General features: G+C 41.1%; 1 protein-coding gene across 1 annotated transcript in view; it reads left to right on the forward strand.

Annotated features, from left to right (window-relative positions):
* atf6 (activating transcription factor 6) overlaps positions 1-18,998 on the forward strand; it is a 34,251-nt gene that overhangs the window by 10,728 nt on the left and 4,525 nt on the right. The window contains exons 9-16 of the mRNA XM_061033174.1: positions 3,774-3,959; positions 4,087-4,178; positions 6,019-6,162; positions 8,628-8,723; positions 8,841-8,943; positions 9,556-9,626; positions 11,205-11,316; positions 15,370-15,454. Of these exons, the coding sequence (XP_060889157.1) occupies positions 3,774-3,959; positions 4,087-4,178; positions 6,019-6,162; positions 8,628-8,723; positions 8,841-8,943; positions 9,556-9,626; positions 11,205-11,316; positions 15,370-15,454 (889 nt within the window). The remainder of the gene's footprint in view (positions 1-3,773; positions 3,960-4,086; positions 4,179-6,018; positions 6,163-8,627; positions 8,724-8,840; positions 8,944-9,555; positions 9,627-11,204; positions 11,317-15,369; positions 15,455-18,998) is intronic.

Here is an 18,998-nt window from a genome sequence, read left to right on the forward strand (position 1 = left end):
GGAAAATAGGAAAGGGCTTTTTTTTTTTTTTTTTTTTTTTAAACCTTCATTTCTCACGAGAGAAAGGGGAAGATTTGAAAAATTACAAAATTTCAATGTTGTCAAATCTGGGTGTCGGAGCAGTGAATTAAGTTGAAACTAATGACAGTCAGTGTTGCCACAAGTGTCGATTATAAAATGCATAATGGTAGGTGTCAGAAAATAATGTAACACTTACACAATTAGTAAGAGTCAAAAAGTTAGCAACTCTCACTTAAATAGCAACATCTGTATAAAGTTAGCTTTCCTTCTACTATTAGCTTACATTAGCCGCTATAAGCTACTGGTCATACCACGCCAAGTGCAGCTATGGTAATAAAACAGCTGATTGTAGTAAAATGAGGAGCAGTGTGTTTTAATGTGTTCAAATTCAGCTTGACATCTATTAAAAATATTTTATAAATCTCTAAAGAGTTACATAGTTTGGCTTTAAACATACTTTAGAGTTTCTTCCATGGCCCACCAAGAAGTTTTTGTGCCGTGTCACACTGAGAGAGTGTGTGCGCTCAGCGGCTGCAGCTGTGTTACTTTATAACCTCGCTGTGTTTTGGCCGCAACACAGTGCTGGACTTGGTAGGTTGTGTAAAATGCCTGTTAAAGATGGCATGCTAGTGCCAGGTGTTACTACTACATGTTGTATCTACAGTATGTCTGTGTGTGTGTCTGTGTGTGTGTGTGTGTGTCTGTGTGTGTGTGTGTGTGTGTGTGTGTGTGTGTGTGTGTGTGTGTGTGTGTGTGTGTGTGTGTGTGTGTGTCTGTGTCTGTGTCTGTGTGTGTGTAAGCCTGGGCGGTAAACGGCTGTTGACGATTACATGCTTCAGGCAGGTGCTGTGCGAGATGAAGCTTTTGCAACAGCTGTAAACAGCCATCAGGGGTTGGGTCACTGTAATGTAATGAGCTCCTATAACAGTCAGGGATTTAGCTGTGTGTGTGTGTGTGTGTGTGTGTGTGTGTGTGTGTGTGTGTGTGTGTGTGTGTGTGTGTGTGTGTGTGTGTGTGTGTGTGTGTGTGTGTGTGTGTGTGTGTGTGTGTGTGTGTGTGTGTGTGTGTGTGTGTGTGTGTGTGTGTGTGTGTGTGTGTGTGTGTGTGTGTGTGTGTGTGTGTGTGTGTGTGTGTGTGTGTGTGTGTGTGTGTGTGTGTGTGTGTGTGTGTGTGTGTGTGTGTGTGTGTGTGTGTGTGTGTGTGTGTGTGTGTGTGTGTGTGTGTGTGTGTTCTGGACTGAAAAACATTTTGGTCTGGAATTGCAGGTCTGAACGTTGGACCCTAAGTGTTTAACCAGTTCATCATATGACGTGTTGATAATCTGCTGAATGTTTCAACTTCAGCAACTGAAAGCTGATGTATCTCTCTCCGCATCACATTTTTGAAGTGCAAACTCTGCTTTCATGTCATATAGTACAGCAGGAAAACTTCAGCATTTCATTACAAACAAAAACCCCGGAAGTGTATTTTTCTGGACTCAATGCGTCCTTAAAAAATACCACTTCCTCCAACAATGGTTGCCTTAATAGAAAAACTACAACACACCAGTGGACTGGAACAACATGCTCACTTGCGTTTGTTTATCACTTTCAACCACATCGCTTGCTGCAGCCTCGGTCTAGCACTCAGTCGATGTTTAGAAAGAGAGATTTAGGGAAATTGAGCGTGAATTGCCACACAAATCAACCGTTAGAATTCAACATCACAGCTTCACAGTTATTCCACCTGTGGAACGCACGCCACAGTCAAAGTGTTTATGACCGACAGTTAAATCAGGACACGTTTTCACCCGAGCTTGTAAAACTCCCCTCCCATTTGGGAAGGTTAATGGTTCATCACACACTTCCTCCTGGAGTAACCCTTTGGATGCTGAAAAAATGGACTCCCAACAGCAGTGTGACAGTGAGGCATGCTGGAATCTGTTGGTTTTCTTGCTTAAGCAGCTGGAGTTATGCATCAAGCTCAGTTTTCTTTTCAGTGGCTTTTCTCACCATCACCCATCCAAAATGATGTTTGTTGGGAAATGCCACGCTGCCATTTTTTTTTCTTTTGCCCCCTCGCTCTTCATTTTTCCTCCTCCATCCGGATGGCAATGCAGCGTTCCCTCTGCTCTCCACTCCCTGGTAACTGCTTACATGCAGTGTTCCCAGGCTCAGACTAGTGGCACAGCTCCCAGATCTGTGGCTGGGAGACAGAGGTTTCTCAGGAGACAGAACACAAATACAGGGATCCAAATAACTTAATCACCAGCGGGGCGATTAGGTCCAGGATCTTAGGGGCCTTGGGGTGGGGGTAAGAGTATAAAAGGGATAGCTGGGGACTGGTTGGTTAACAAATGTGTTTGGATAATCACCTCAGCTATGGGTTATGTTGATGTGGAATAAGTCATGCGCTGTCTGGGTTTGTGTGCAAAGCTTTGATTTTGGTTTTCACCTTTGACTTTGAGCAACAGGGTTTCCTGCGTCCCATAAACAAGCTGTAACATTCCTCTTCCTTGTTTATTTATTTGGTTAAGTGTTTATGTGTACTTGTGTATTTTCACATGTATTATTGTTTGGTTGCCTCCTTAGGGTTTAGAACAATCTTTCTTTTGGAATAAAGCCTTGTGTAAACAGCAACAACTGAAATGGGAAAATGCTGAATATTTATTTTCAAAGTTACTTGAGTGTATTTGACAGTAATTGCAGCAATTCAGACAGACTATTGCTGAGCATGTTTCTTTTACCTCCAGATCTCTTGCATATACGTTTAGTGCCTCTGTGTTTACGTGCCTCAGATGTACACCTCAAAGAGTGACACACTCTGTAAACATACCCCCGCTCACACATAGAACAGAGGCATTGCAGGTGACTTCTTGACCTCTCAGAGGATGTCGGTGTAAATATTTTCGGAGCATACGCTTAATCCCGTGCACTTTACGGCTCCTCTGGGCGATTGCTGATTTGTTGCGGAGGTGTCGTTAACCTTGTGACACATGTCCATTTATTATTCCATCACTGTAGTAAACTGAAACATCAGCAGGGGTTGTTTTCCAACGAAGAATAACAAAGTCGACCCCGGCTTTTATGTCGGCGCCCCCCCCCTTCCAATCCTTTATTTACTTTCTCACTATGTTGTCTGTCTTTTTAGTGTTCTTCTCTCTTTCATGCCAAAAATCCCCTTCTCCCTACCTTCTTCTGCCTTCTCCTACGTCTCGTAAGGAGTTTCCGTGTCGTCATCTTGTACGATGTGCCGCATTCATTCTGAGTGTGAGAGAGTGGGCATTAGAGCAAACTGATCGAGCAGATGTGAGAGGTTTAGGATGGAAACAGCAGTTAATATGGATAAGCACATATTACATGCTCATCTTAAATTGACTTAACTATCTGTTTTTACGTGCCTGTGTATGCCAGTGTTTCCTACATATTTCATTGAGACTTGTTTAGGTGGTTTTAAATTCTTGTATCAATGAGACCAATATCAACCCAGTGTGCCAGAGAGCACAGATAAGTACAATGTGACATTAGTAAGAGGAACTTATGATATATCCTAATTGGTCACGGCAAAGCGATTCTCATAGTGAAACACCGAGCAACGTTAGAAAAAGAACCCAACAGGTGGCTCAAAGAGGTTTAGAGATATTTCATATCCTTCTTGCAATAACCTGACTTGTTTCCTGTTATGATATGTGTTGACTGGCTGCGTTCACGTGTGTTTTAATGAGTAATAAACTCTTGTCTAATTTTATTTCATTTCTGTCTTTGTTGTCCCAGTCAAAGTTTTCACAGAGGCAGCAGCGCATGATAAAGAACCGTGAGTCGGCGTCCCTGTCCCGGAAGAAGAAGAAGGAGTATCTGCTGTCTCTGGAAGCTCGCCTTAACATGGCGTTGTCGGAGAATGAAGCACTCAAGTGTGAGAATGGCAACCTCAAGAGGCAGCTGGAGGGCCTGCTGAGTGAGGTGAGAGGCTGCAGCTCTGTTAAAACTTACACACACTAAACTTATTGGCATGCCTGTGTGCAACATTCAGAGAAGTTTCCATAACCCAAATCTGATGTATTTCTTCTTACACAATCTGTGTTTGCAGAACACAGTACTTAATGCAACGGCCCCCAAGAGGAGAGCGGTGTGTCTCATGGTGGTGTTGGTGTTTGTCATGCTGAACGTTGGGCCAATGAGGTGAGCATGTGATACATTTATCTGACTATGGATCTTCCTCTGTATGTCTTTAGATTCAAATTCAGTTTAAAACCAAAGATTGCATTGCAGACAATGGCAGATAAAGCTTGGTGGTATCCAAAAAGAGAGACAGGAAGACATTGTCATCCCCCGACCCCCAATTGAGGTGCAACGCCACATGTGAAAACAGAAGCTTATGTTGTAGCCGCTTGCTGTGGATGTCACTTAGACTTCTCTCTCAGCTGACTCCTCAGTGTGTTTCTGCATTATCTCACACGCCGTGTTCACTCACAATGCCTGGTCTAAGTAAAAGATTTGATTGGCTGAGTAGCGTCCTATGTGAAGATTTTGGACAAATGCATCAGTCAGTTACCTTCCTGGCCCCAATACCTAAGCCTAAAGGCAGATACTTTAGCTGATGGTACAGGACGATTACTTGCAAATGATTGAGGTTGCACAAGAGTTTGATTACCAGAGGGAATCATATGGGAAGCCCCATGACTCATTCAGGGAATGAAGTCTCTTGTGACATTACTGAAAAAAAACCTTTATTGAAAACAGTGCACGTTTCCTACTGAAGCAGTATGCTCACACAAACCAGCTTCTCGCACATTATTTAGTTAATAATTAAGTGTTGGCCAAAGAAAGATAGATGACAAATCAAAAAATAAGAAATCATCTTACTAATTCTTTTTTACATTAAATCAAACTTATAGATTATTCTTTAAACCTTAAAGCCAAATCAACCACACCTATTTGTAGCATAATTAGAATGAGTCACAAATGTGTTTGCTTCTCCATTTTTATCATTATTGAAGCTGATTAGGTTGATCAAGTAACTGACACTCATTAGTTCATCCATGCCAACTGGCTCTTCTGTGTATTTTCCATTCGTCTGTTATTGTCTCCAGAGTTTATAAGACATTGTGACTAATGAGTGAAAAAGCCCAGAAACACCCTGCTGGATAGTGAGGGAAGTAAACATTTGCTACTTTGAAAAAAAACCCATCAAATTATTTCAGGCTACAAAAGACGAAATAAAGCATGTGTTTATGAGAGTTTTTCTTGTAATGTAACAGTACTGACAAATGAAGACCAGTTACATAAATCTACATCGGGGGGAGAAAGCTCTGATTCCACCCAGTGACCAGATGGTCAGATTGTGTAACTCCACAAACTCAGATTCACAGTCCATCTCCAAATGTTAACCATGACTTCTCTTGTCTCATGTTTTAAAAATGCTTGTTTTCTCCCAAGACGAACGCTCTCAACAAAGATGTGAACTTCTACTTCTCTGACCTGATTTAAAAAAAAAAACTAAAAAAAAACTGAGCGCTCTGAGCTGGGATTTGCTTTTTCTATTGTTCTCAAGTTCTTAAAAGTGAAAAAGTTTTAAGAGAATCATGCGATTTGAAGGCTATTCATAGTAGTCCGTGTGTGTCTGTACCTTTGCTTGCATCTGTGTGTTTTGTGTTGGGGCTCTCCTTTGGAATTTAAAATATGCCCACATTGAGGTCAGATCCCTTTGAAATGAAAATGCCACCCAGTGTAGTTATACCATTCAAAGAGACTGTGTGTATTATTGCGTGTGTGTGTGTGTGTGTGTGTGTGTGTGTGTGTCTGTCTGTGTGTGCTCCACAATGCTCTGGGTTATACAGTCTGGATCAGAGTTCAGATTCTGCTTGTTGCTAGAAACAGGGACCCCTTCCTGTGCACAGGATGTGGACCATTTGGAATTTTGTGGTCATTTCAGTCCAGTACCCAGTCTTTTTTAAAAATATGATTCCGCCATTAAAATGTCCAGATTTGACCTCGCCTCACCTGTCTTCTGTCTCATCAGTCTATTTCAGGGTGGCTCCAAAACAGATGTTTTTGCTGCACAACACAGCGGGAGACACTTGCTGAATTTCTCCTCAGATGACCAAACTGAGTTTGCGACGGGCCCCGATTCCCTCCGCAGTGGCCCCTCCGAGATCGCCGACAGGTAATGATCTCAACCACCTCTCCCCCCTCCGACACATTTCACAACACAACGGCATGTCAGCAGACCAGGATGCACCTGTGCAGGGGCTCGGTCTGAACTGGTACAGCTCATTATGGCAAGTGTAAACATGCCTGCCAGCCGGTCACCGACTCAGCCCAAAAGACTGCCTCTCAAACGCCTCAAGGCTCCTGGGCCGGTCGGCCCGCTGTTGTGCTCTTAGTGACATGGTGGGAAATTGCGGTCAAGCCTCGTTTGACATCTTTTACATTGCTGGTAACAGTTTGTTTTTCTAAAGGCTTATATATTTTTCTTTCTTTTTGAAATGCAATAGAGGCCCAGCCGTCTCATTTGTAAATTGCATAAATAACATTCTTGTTTGGTACATTACCTGCACACTCATGTCCTGAAAATGATGTTTTGCGAGGTGGTCAGAGGGTCTAATGTGTGCATGGCACGGCCAGCCTGTGTTTTGTCAGATCTCTGTGTAGGGTATGTTACATGTTAATCCAAACCATTCAGTTGGGGTATCATGTTACCAGCAGCATTAAACCAGCGCAGGCAGGAAGGAACACATTAGACTTTACAAAAGGGGTGACAGCACCAAAGAGGCAGGGAGGAGGATGATGGGGAGGTGGGGGGAGGTGGGGGGGGGGCATGCAACCTAATCTTGGGGTCCCACTGAACATGAAGGTGTGCGTGCAGGCAGGTTAATGCGGGCCCCTCAGCTAGAGTTATAATCAGGGTCTCTGGTCTGACATGTTGTCTTGCTGAACTATTTCTTGAGCGTTTAGAGACGGGAACGTGAGGCGGAGTCGACATATTTGCTCTGATGAGGGGGGGCCCCGGGCGAGTATTACGTCATTGGCATACGTTTAGGTAACAAGGCCTCTGCAGGTGGGCACTGACTGTGTGGACAGTCTAAATCATCGCCTCGATCAATATAATCATTCATTTTCTGGAGGTATAACAGTTGTGTTTAAAGTCAAAGTAATGTCTGAGGCGGAAAGCCAAGTGGTGCTGTTCACTACTGATCTGTAATGTACTGCGGTGGATGAAGAACTTGAAAGCCACTCTTATGTAGAAGTACAGATATCATACAAGAAAAAGGTAGAAATTAAAGTCAGCTAAATTTGACATTACTCGTATTAAAGTCTCTTAGTATCTGTTGTTTACTGTACGTACATGTCAGGAGTATTTTATTAACATATGGTGTTTTTCATATCATATGAGACATATCATGAATGAAATATTCCGCCATCCAACACCAACAAGGCCAGCACCGACATCTTTCACCAGAGAAACTGGTGCCGCCACTTTTGTCTCCGTCTCCATCATACATTCACTATAAGCGTTGAGTGGTTTTCTACTCATGTAGTTGCTACTAGCTTGCATCTGATCATCCTTGCATCACATCCAAAAACAGTCAGTTTGACACAAATCAGTCTGGCTTTAAGCGAGGCCACTTTACCGAGACGGTGCTACTGTTGGAAAAGGAGAAGAATCGCTGTTGGTCAGTTCTTAAACTGCAGCTTTGAAATCCCTTTCACGTTTGCAATTGACTTCTTCTCATCCTCCTTCTTCTTTTCTTCATCTTCTTCTTCTTCTCTTCTACCTCTTCTTCGTCTTCTTTTCTTTTTCCCTTTCTCTTTATTCTTCTTCTCTTTCTCCTTCTAACCTCACTTTCTTCTTCATCTTCTCCTTCTCCTCTCCTTCTCTTATTATATATTAAATATTTAGTAATGTAGATTCCTAGGGAAAATGTAAAAGAGTACAAGTAAACATTTTAAATAGGAAATGTAGTGGAGTAAAAAGTGGAAGTTGATGGGAATATACAAAACTGAAGTAAAGTCCAGATACTCCCAGAAAAAACTGTTATTACACCACTGTGTCTGTTAACTCACATTATAGTAACAACCCAGACTGTCGGGCTTTTGTTTTCATCGCCCATGATATTCAAACTGTATATCTGTCTCGCAGCACTTCTCTGTAGCATGTTTATGTTCTATCTAAGAAGGATTGATAGCAGCATGTGGATGTCGTTGTTTTAGAATCCCTGCACTTCCCCTTCTCAGCGGTTTTTGTGCATACATTCAGCGGCTGAAGCTCAGCCACCTCAGCACATGTCACGTATCAAGCAGCATTTGAATCAATTAAACTCATTAGTCAGCGATAACGTTCAACACATGGAAGCCATGCTTCTCTGTTTGTGCTGTTTTTTCCTTCCTGTTTCTTGGTCTCGTCGAGATGCCTCACCTCCTTCTGAGGGCAGGCGGCCATGTTGGCTCTCAGTTTGCATTCAAAGCATATTCTCAACATGTGGAAAATGTTCTTAACAGATTCTTCAGATGATGTTCTTTTTACACTGATTTGAGGGCAACTCAAGCGCCTTGTAAAGTAACCAGATTTCCATCTTAGTGGAAGTTGTTTCTTTTGTCTCTGTTTAACACTTTGTGTCTGTGTTGTAGCTCTGAGTACAAGGCCCTGATGGTGGTGAAGGATCCCGTCTACCTCAGACCACCTCCACCATGCCAGCCTCCTATTAACAGGACCAAGTGTTTGGAGTATGTTGGAAACTTTTACATGCAAAGCCTACTATTTCCTTACCATAAATAACTCAAAATCACTTTCTCCTTCCTGAAATATCGAAAAACAAGCTAATATATAATGTTGATTGGCAGGTTGGCTCATGAGTTGAGGGGTTGGGTCCACCGTCATGAAGTGCAGCAGACCAAAACAAGGCGCATGAGTAACGGCAATCACAAACCCACCAGGACCATTCTGGTAAGTTTTTGAAAACCAAACAATAAATCTAATTGGCCGTGCAAAAAATAAATGTGATGTTTAGTGTTTGCAATAAAGCTTACAAACCAAACTTGTATTTTAGGCAATTTACTTTCATTATAAATGATTTTTTTTTTGGCAGAGCAAAGCCTCTCTTTCACCACTGTTTCACCTCCCCTCACACCTTCCCTTTTTTCTGCCTCACATTTTTTTCTTCCTTGGGCTGAGTTTAATCCAGCAGCCCTGAGAAAGTAAACACAACACTTGGAGGGGGAGCTGCAGGATTAGTGCCCCCTGCTCCTATTTTTCCACCATTTTTTTTTCTCGAAATCTGTCACAGAGAGTGTAATCCAGTCAGAGCTGCCTGGTTTTGTATACACCTATTCTTCATTTAATTTCAAATAGAAACCTAGATGTGTTTATTTCTTACCTGTATTCGGCTCGTATATTCCTTCATCACATAAATAATGTGTGCCTGTATGGAGATGTTGAGAATAAAGATTTTATTTATGTGTTGGACAATAATTCCAACAGTTATCCAGCCCTTGCAAAATGTTTGTTGGAGTGATTGGAGAGTATATAATTGCTAATTCTCTTCCTTTATCCTAACAGAAAACACAGAATAAGGAGGCTCAGAGGGCCGAGATTGTGACGGTCCAATACACAGAAACTACTGAGCAGAAGTGAGTAGAGAACTGTTGAGCTGTATCTGAAACAGGGTGAACAACATGAATCATTTATCAGGTTCAAATTATTTTCTTACAAACAATTCATATTCAGCTTTAAAGCTGCATTCAGCATTTTCTTTCTTTGTCCAGAGGGACAAACATATCGTAGATCTGAGAAGAAATATACAGCAATTACTACTTGTGTGGTAAACCAACACTGCTGTAATCTGTTTAGAGCTGCGGATCGGGGTGTTTATTGTCGGCAGCATCAAAGAAAAAAATGATTTAAAGCATCTGCAGAACATACTGGTTTCACTGCTTCAGAGCTGTGTCGAATAGCTGTAAAGGGAAAGAAACATTTTGCTCCTATTTCGTTTTTGGCGTTGATTTCATTTTCAGATTTTTACAAACCGGTGGATTTATGATACGCTGATTTTAAAGCATTGACCCCTTGTACACTGCAGCAGCGATTTGGCTATCAATAAGAAGCCTCTCCCATGGACTCGTCTGTTTAGTCTAGGTCACACAGATTTGTTTTTACTTTATTTTATTTGTAAGGGACCATGTGCAATTAAAACATAAATTTAACCATTTAATGCATTGCACCAGAGTTAGCCTTAGGCTAATTTACATCTGCAGTCCCTTGGCAGGTAACAAATACAACATATAAGAACATCAAACACATCCCTCAGCAACAAATACAACACACACACACACACACCACATAGTCAGAGAGTGTAGTGACATGCACAGCGCGCATCACACACACCCACGACACGCGCATCTCGTCAGCCCCAAGGGGAGATAAAACTGAATGAGATGAGAAGTTATAAGGAGTAGTTGACTAACAAAATTAGTGAGTGCATTGATGAGAGAAGTGTCTTTTTAGATTAGCTTTAAAGCTACCAAACAAACCACAGTTTTTTATTTTGTCCGGAATAATATTCCATTGTTTAATGGCTTTGACAGAGAAAGCTGCCTGCCCCAAGGCTGAACAACGATGGACTCAATCGTTCTTTGGCCACCTATAGTTGTTACCCAGAAGAACGTCTCTGAAGTCCACAGGAAAAAAAAAGGGGGGGGGAATTGGTTCTAGTAGGCCACGGTGACATTAAATTATTAATATAATATTGAGTTAAGATAGCAAACAAACACACTTAAGACACACAAAGAGAATCTGTTCAGCGCACCTCTGCCACATTCAGATTGAAGGTGAAACGTCACAATGGCGTAAATAAAGAAATGGCAGTCTGAGTAGGACTAATGATCAGTTGTTTAAAGATGATTCTTATGATTGTGTTATCATTTTTATCATCATGGTAGAACCATCGATGTATGTGTAAGTAAGGTAAACAGATAGCATCAAGTTTTTTTATGCAAATTTGGTATTTCAATAATTAAAAATTCTATCTGCATGAAATTGCCAAATATAAAACAATTCTGTGGCACAAAACATTGATTATTAGCACTGGATCAGTTGCTTCAATGTCTAATGAGAAACAAACTTCAAAACAGAATCAAACTTTCAGTTTCTTTCTCCTCGTTTCCAGTATGTGTCAATGTTTTCATTTTTCTGTTATTCTTTCTCTAAAGGAATCCCGGCAGTGAGCTACAGGTTTACTACGCACCTCATCACACCTACAGCGACTTCTTCGATGAGATCAATCGTCGCGGCGACACTTTCTACGTGGTGTCTTTCCGCAGGGTAAGTTTCAGCTCAGCTGGTCTGTTTCACTGGTGTGACAGAGAAATAAAGGAGCGGCTAACACTCAGACTCTCTGACACAGTGCTTAAGTTGAACACAGAGGGTGAAATTAGCAGAAAACAGAAATTCTTGCAGCTAAATGCTGATCAAGTCGTTTATGGCTGTCAAGTTTTTTTCTTCCCAAATTGGTCCTAACAAGAGACATATTGATTATTGAAAGACTTACTCATACATCATCAATTATGGGTAATGAGCTTACTCATCAAGAGAGAGCCATGGTTGGAGGGAAAATTTGAGGGTGGGGGACGGGATGAAACACACATGCCCAAGGGTGTAACTACATCTCTCAAGTCCAGTTTCCTTCGTCCACTAGCAATCATCAAGACCGGGTTTTCAGTCGAGACCATATGTCATTATTAATCTACTTTGTCTCTTTTCAGTTGAACATATTGTTTCCTCTGATTTTAACCCTTACCCTGTTTTACATGTTCCCTCCTGATATGATTAATCCTTAACATCGTGTTCAGAAAGTGTTCATTTCATTATTCTGGATTTGTTTCTTTGATGGGTTTCATAGAAAAACACATTTTTGGAGCCCCTAACCTTACACCTCTTAGTTCTTCAGTGCTAACCAACCAAAAGGAAAACAACATTTGAACAGCCTTGAACAAATATAGCTTTCTTCACCACTTCTCCAAAACGCTCGTTCAAGCTTGTATCACACTCTGAGCCTTGTTGGGATGTTAAGTCCTTAAACCCTCAGAATTACCCAGAGGGGCGGGACTTTTGAGGCATGCAGTCAAAGATCAAGACCTCTTGTCACCAAGCCACTAACAAAGGTGTTGTCATGGTGACAGCAGGGACAATGGTAACAATGGTGTAACTGAGCCGAAGGCCTCTCAGGTCAAGTATCCGTCCTTCACTTTCTGACAGCTTTGTGTTGCATTAGCAGGGAGAGTGTTCTGGTTTATCCCAAATAGAAGGCACATCATTTATTTATAGGGTGAAAAAAACTTTTAAAAATAACTGAGCAAATTCAGTTTGACTAATGATTCTAATTGAGCTTTAGCAAAATATTTTCAGTATATAGCTCCTCTTCCGAAGTGTTACACTTCATCTGAATGAGCATAAAAAACTTAAACATAAAAATGAAATCTGAAAAAGGAAAACAAATAATAATCACAACTGGAAAATCTACAAAAAGAGGAATACAGGCTTATAACAAACATTATTTTAATTCAAAACTATAGGGATGCATCTAACCCCTTTTTTAAGTTGATAAGCTGTTGGGTCTGTCAATGTCAGAAATTGTGAAAACTAAAAAATTCAAATCTGGTCAAACCTTTCCTCCTTTTTCTTTTTTCCCTTTTCCTCCTTTTTTCCCTGTGACCTTTTTTAATTCTTACTGACCTTTTGTCGTCTTTTCTCAGCCAGTTTACTTGACTGTATCGTTTATTACTGACTGACTGACTGACTGACTGACTGACTGACTGACTGACTGTGTGTGTGTGTGTGTGTGTGTGTGTGTGTGTGTGTGTGTGTGTGCGTGTGTGTGTGTGTGCGCGTGTGTGTGCTAAATGCTGTGCTTTTGTTTCTTGTTTTTTGTTCCTGTCAGAAATGACGTTATTACAAGACTGCCAAAGCTCAGGATTAAATTTGGAATTTGTTTATATTGTATAGCCAGTCACTACCAAAATTGCCTCCTCTTTTTCTGCCTTTTGTCCCTCCTGCCTTAATATCATGCATCACAGCCTGCTCTGGTACTGGCCAGCAGCTGAGGTCAGTCCTTACAGAATGTTGCACGCCCAAAGTGGTCATGCTCAGGTCAAGGTTCCTTTAAACCCTCACAGATACATGACCACCTGTGGCTTTGTTAAAGTGTGAAATGAGATGATGGAAAACATAACAAGACCAAAATATGGAACTGCTCTTACTCTACCGTCATTTTGCGGTTTGTGCTTCAATTCTCGTGTTGTTTTAGCACCTGTGGCTTTATATAAGTGTGTGCATTTAGGTGACGTGGTGGAAACACTGGCTGCTTTCTCTGAATAGGCTGATCCAATAAGGTTTGAGAAAAAAAGAAATCACCTGTTGTCATGGCAGCTGCAGCTGTTATGTCAGCATGACGAGCTCGACAGTCCTCTGATGATGAGCAGTAATGTGAAATGGTGTTTCCTTCCCTTCTGCCATCCTCCAGACACAGTGAAGGAACCCTCTCGCCTATTTTTAGGATATAATACACACTTTGGTGGTTTAGACCTCAGCATGAACAGTATCTCATTTAACCCTTTGTTTAAAAAAAACCACTACCAACACTTTAAAGTTATTTAAGTTTCTATAACTTCCATTGCATGAAGAGCAACACTTGTCTCCATATCACAAAGAAAAACCAGTCGCATATACATTATATAACGGACTGTTTATTTTCAGTGAGATTTTCCCACACGTCTGTATGCTTCGTATCTCACAAATCTTCAACATCGCTCCTTTTTTATCTTCTAGCTGTAATCGGTCTCCCAACCTCACACCATCCTCCCGCTTGTCATCGCCTTGACCTCCCTCATTTTTTATTTCACCAAGGCAGAGTTTTGTGTGATATAGTAAAGCAGGTTTTTACTTGGTCTTCTCGTTGTACACTGCAGCAGAAGCTCCAGTTTTTGCTATTAACAAGGACTAAAAGATGATTTTCTTTCTCTGCAGAGTAAGGGGCACTCCACTAATTTTACTCAGGAAGTTGTTTTAACTTATTTGTAGTCAAACCAGTTGCATGAGGGCTCAGAAGAAGCTGTTTAAACTTCAACAAATAATAATCAAGTTTCAAGAAGGTTGTCTCAGAATGACCTTGAGAATTTTGGCTGACATAATAAATGAACTTGTATAGCACTTTACTACTCATCTGACTACTCAAAGTGCTTTTTACACCGCAGGTCACACCTACACATTCACACACTGATGGCAGAGGCTGCTATGTAAAGAGTCCATCAGTGTTAACTAATCCACTCATACACATTCACATGCCACTGACGCAGCAGTTTGGGGTTATGTTACTTGAACAAGGACAAATCGACTTGTGGCTGCAGGAGCTGGGGATCGAACCCTGACCTTCTTGTTGAGAAATGACTGACTCAACCTCTGAGCCACGGCCGCCCTTGAAAGATTTTATTTCAATCTCAAGAGGCAGTTTAAAAAAAGGGGGTTTTATGATGCGGGTTGGTTGCTGTTTCCTTTTTGTTCCTGATTTCTCCTGATGACTTTTCTTCATTTTTAAATGAATGAAGTAATTTCCTTGAGTTTTGTGATCCATAATTTCCTTTGTTCTTTCTAGCATAAATTGCTTCATGAAGGTTCAAATGAACAGTTGTGGTATGTGGGTTTGCTGTCATGCTTTGTTCTTTTCGTTTTTCTTGTCCATTGGGCTTTCCCTCCAATCTTAGTCATAGATTCATTCAGTTGTTTTCATCTCATGTAGGATTTTATCTAATTATCTTATTTGTATTCCATTATTATTTAAGAAACAGAACTAGAGCTAAACACGACCATATTTGTGTTTGGAAATCACATGTGTATTTGCACATAAGCACGTCCTCTCCACCATATTTCCTTCAGAGAGAATGTGTTCAGATAAAAATCTTCCCTTTCGTTGTATGAGTCGCACAAAAGATATTTTTATAGCTTTACAAACTCAAGTCCTTTTGCTTGTTCATAGTAATTTTACTTCTTGTAAAATTCCCAAATGAGTGCACAAACAACCCAAAGTGAGAGTTGTTTTCACTGTTAAACATAATGGGGTGAGGCATGAAAAAAAACTTCTTGATTTGAAGAATTATCTAACTAGAGAGGCGCTCATGGAAATCTTTGCATCACGCCAGGAACTCCAAAACCCCCCCAGATGACCATTGCGTCATCGATACTCTCAAATGTTTTAATTCACCAGTCGGTCTCCTCCTCAGAGTTAGAAACTCTGCACCAAATCTCGATCAACAACCAGCAAATGAATGCATTTAACCTTTTTTTTTTTTTTTTGATTGATGACCTCCTCTTCTTTGTTTACAGGATCATCTCTTACTTCCTGCCACCAGCCACAACAAGGGAAGTCGACCCAAGATGTCTGTGGTTTTGCCAGCCATGAACATAAACGGTATGCACTACAGCACAAACACAACAGTTGAGAAGTTTGGTCATTCAACACAAAGAAACAGATGAGAGGCAAGCTGGGAGCGGATTCAGAAACACGTCTCCCAACAAGAATGCATTAAATGTGGCCTCACACACTTGTAAGGGAAAAGTTTTAGGACCAAAATAGAGCACTTAAGCCTTTAAAGGTGATATTGATCCTTTTTTGATCCAAGATGGGATACTGTTTTCTCAAATCTACCCTCTTGGATTTAACTAACATGAAAGGTTTTTATTGGCTCTCTTTGCCAAAAAGTTTCTTTGACATCTGGCGTCTTGTTAAAGAAGGTTTGTGCTCCCTCCCTCTGAGCTTGTGGAGATTTCTGTTTTGTCCTTCGGCCTCTGATTATACTCTCTGGTGCTTTTAGCAATGCTGTAAAGTGTAAATGCAGCCACTGACTGAACCACACACAACACAGGAAAACAACTCAAAGTTAACACTGAAAAGACAAACTATATCAGGTAGGGAGTGGTCTTGTCTTTCCAACACAGTTATTCCTTTATGAAAATTAAATCAGGCTTACAGGGAGTTGCGTAATGAATACAGTTTTCCCCCCAAAATAACTGAATTGGTTCATTTTATGCAGATGTCCTTTAAATCTCGTTGATGTCCATTGTAATTTCCATCCATGCTGTTAAAGCTGGGCTGTCCTGTGATAGTCACTTCCTCTTAAGAGTCTTTTTCCATCGTCCATTTAAGAAGCAATCACCCATATATTTGCCAGCCTCTAAAAAAAAAGAACCCATCCAAACCATTTTAACACTGATATAGATGGGATGCGCTTTAGTATCTAAATATGATGTTGGCAAACCATCGGACTTCCATGGGCACATTTGTTTTATGAATAATTTAAGCAGATGTTTTTAATGTTCTTGAGTTTATGATGGCTTTAGTCTGTGGTCCTTCAATGTGCTGGATTATGGATCAGGTCAGTCAAATTCAGGTCATCAGATATTTCAGTGGAAATAATTCCTCTATGGCTAAAACTACAGATTTAATTATCAGGTGGATTGATTTTCAGCAAGCCGGCAGGACAGTGAACTGACAGGAAGTCCACTCAAGAGGGATTGTGTTTATTCAAGGCGTGAGCAATTAGCAAGACAGCCTGTTGTTGTTGGCTCTTCACCTGGCATTTTTATCTGAACTCCTCTTGTTCTCCTGTTACATCCCCATCTTGCGATTTGATTAGTGTTTCATCCAGCTCGGAGAGGAGTGAGTCAGTGGAATCTGAGCCTCTTACTCAGCAAGGAAGACATGGCCATCGGGAAATAACCTTTTTTTCCCCTAGGAGGGTAGTGTTAGAGATGAAGATTGATGAAGGTAAACATTGTTCTTGGTTGGTCTTGTCAGGGAGGAATGCTAAGGTCCGTGTCGCTCAGATGGCCCATTGAAATAGCAGCAAATAGTGAAATCCAAGACCTCCTTTTCAGCTAATTGTTGAAATGGCCAAACAATGGTGGCTTTCAGGGAGCGATATTGGGTCTTGAAGGATTCTTGCAAGCTCAAGCAAAGGGTCTTGGGGTTGCATGATCCGTCATGAATGTCTGCAGTTGCTCAAAAATTCTAAAATGTGGGTTCTTCTGTGCTTTTAGCAGAAGTCTGTTTTTGAATCTACTTTGTTAGCTGGACCATGTGGTATCTTTTAGTGGGTGGACTGACACCAGTTTTATGTTAGCACATTTACAGTAGCTTCAGTTTCAGAAGCAACCATTACTAATGCCGGTAATCCTCGTTGACCTCGCAGCAAAGATCTTAGTTAAAAACCAAGCCAACAGACACTGACGTATCAAAGAGGTCATTGATGATTCCCTGGATGCACAGCAACCACATACTGTAGTCCCACCTCCTTCGACGTATGTGTAGCTCCATGTGTGACACAGATGAAAAGCCTTCATGTAGTATTTCAGATTTATGTTGCCTTAGTTTGAATCTATTAAGTGATTAATAGCAAATGTACATATTCAGCTGGGTGTGACCCTTAGCAAATCAGAAACACCATCTTCTTTCTTGAGCCTGATTGCTGCTGCACAGGGAAGGATAATTCTTTCCAGCTCCCAGTTGCTGCTCTCCCTTTTTTGGAATACCTTCCTCCTCCAGTCACTAAATGGTTTCATCTGGAGGAGGTGGGTCAACTCTGTTAATCTCAAGTCTGTCTTGGTCGATAACTGAACATGGAAGATAGAGACTTTGATGTAAGCCATTGTCTGTTCCGTTTCTGTCTTGCTGTGCGTCTACGGTTCAGAGGTTCTGTTAAAGTAACTCGACCTTGACGCTCTTGATTATCTCTGAAAATGTGAGCGGTTGAGCAGTAGCTCCACATAAGGACTGAACGGACTGTTTATTTAATGATCCCCCAAGTTTGAAAGTACCTCAATCAAGTGGAAGCGACATGTTTTGGGGGAGAGGAATGTTTTTGCGATTACATCATATACAGGTGGATCGACTGTGGCAGACGCACTACAGGCTATTTTTACTTCTCTGAGATTGTACATGTGCACTGGAGTTAACAGGCAGCTTTCACTGGGGTTCAGGGTAGAGTTGCACCACCACTGAAGGAGTCGGGGGGGTCAGATTTTCCTTCTCTTAACTAAATAAATATACTCACCAGGGCTCTGACAAGCAGCGCACTCTTAGCAAACCAAATGTTTAACCCTTGCCAGACTTACAAAATAAATTTCAACATGTGCAACTTGTGCCCAAGGGACTTCATTCTCTGCACATTATGTAAATAAAGATATTCTACCAGCATGGCTCTATTTATTTTGCCATTTAGTCCACTGCTTCCATGCAGACTGAAAATCTCACAATTATTTCATTGAGAGCAATAAAAAGAATTCAGATGTCCAATTTCCCAGACAATGAAGCCCACCAATATTGGTTATTCCATGACTTTCCTTCCTACACCACCATGAGGTTGACATGTTTGTTTTTTGTGCTAAGTCTTAAGATCTATGGAATGCATTGCTGTGATATTTAGCTCTTATATCCATGTCACCCTCAAGATTGTAAACACTCATCCAGTTATTTCCTTGTAGCACTTCTAGTATAGGGCTTTTTCATTAGATTCTTTAGAATCTGAATTTTTTGTCACCATACTAAGGAATTACTGACATTCGCAACAGCCTTAGCCGTGCTAAATTTCAAATGTTACTATGCTAACATGCCAAAAAAAAAAGGGTAATGAATAAAGTGGGAGTATGCCAGACCTATTAATATCAGCATGTAAACATCAGTGAGCATGTTAGCATACATATGTTAGCATGTAGCTCAAAGCTGTGCAGTGGAAAGTAAAGTTACTAGCATGGTGCCATGTGAGGGAGGAATACTCGTGTCGCTGTTGCACCTCGTGTGCAGCATGTAACACATGGTTTTGGAATGATTGAAAATAGATGTTCCAACACTGATCCGCCATTGAAGGTAGTGAAAGTTGGGTAATGATGGCGGAATTTCGTTACGGCGCTTTTGTCAAAAGCACAGTCTGTGACCCGGCTATAGTCTTGTTATTGCC

Source organism: Labrus mixtus, chromosome 3 (genome assembly GCF_963584025.1).
Source record: "Labrus mixtus chromosome 3, fLabMix1.1, whole genome shotgun sequence".
Lineage (NCBI taxonomy): Eukaryota > Metazoa > Chordata > Actinopteri > Labriformes > Labridae > Labrus > Labrus mixtus.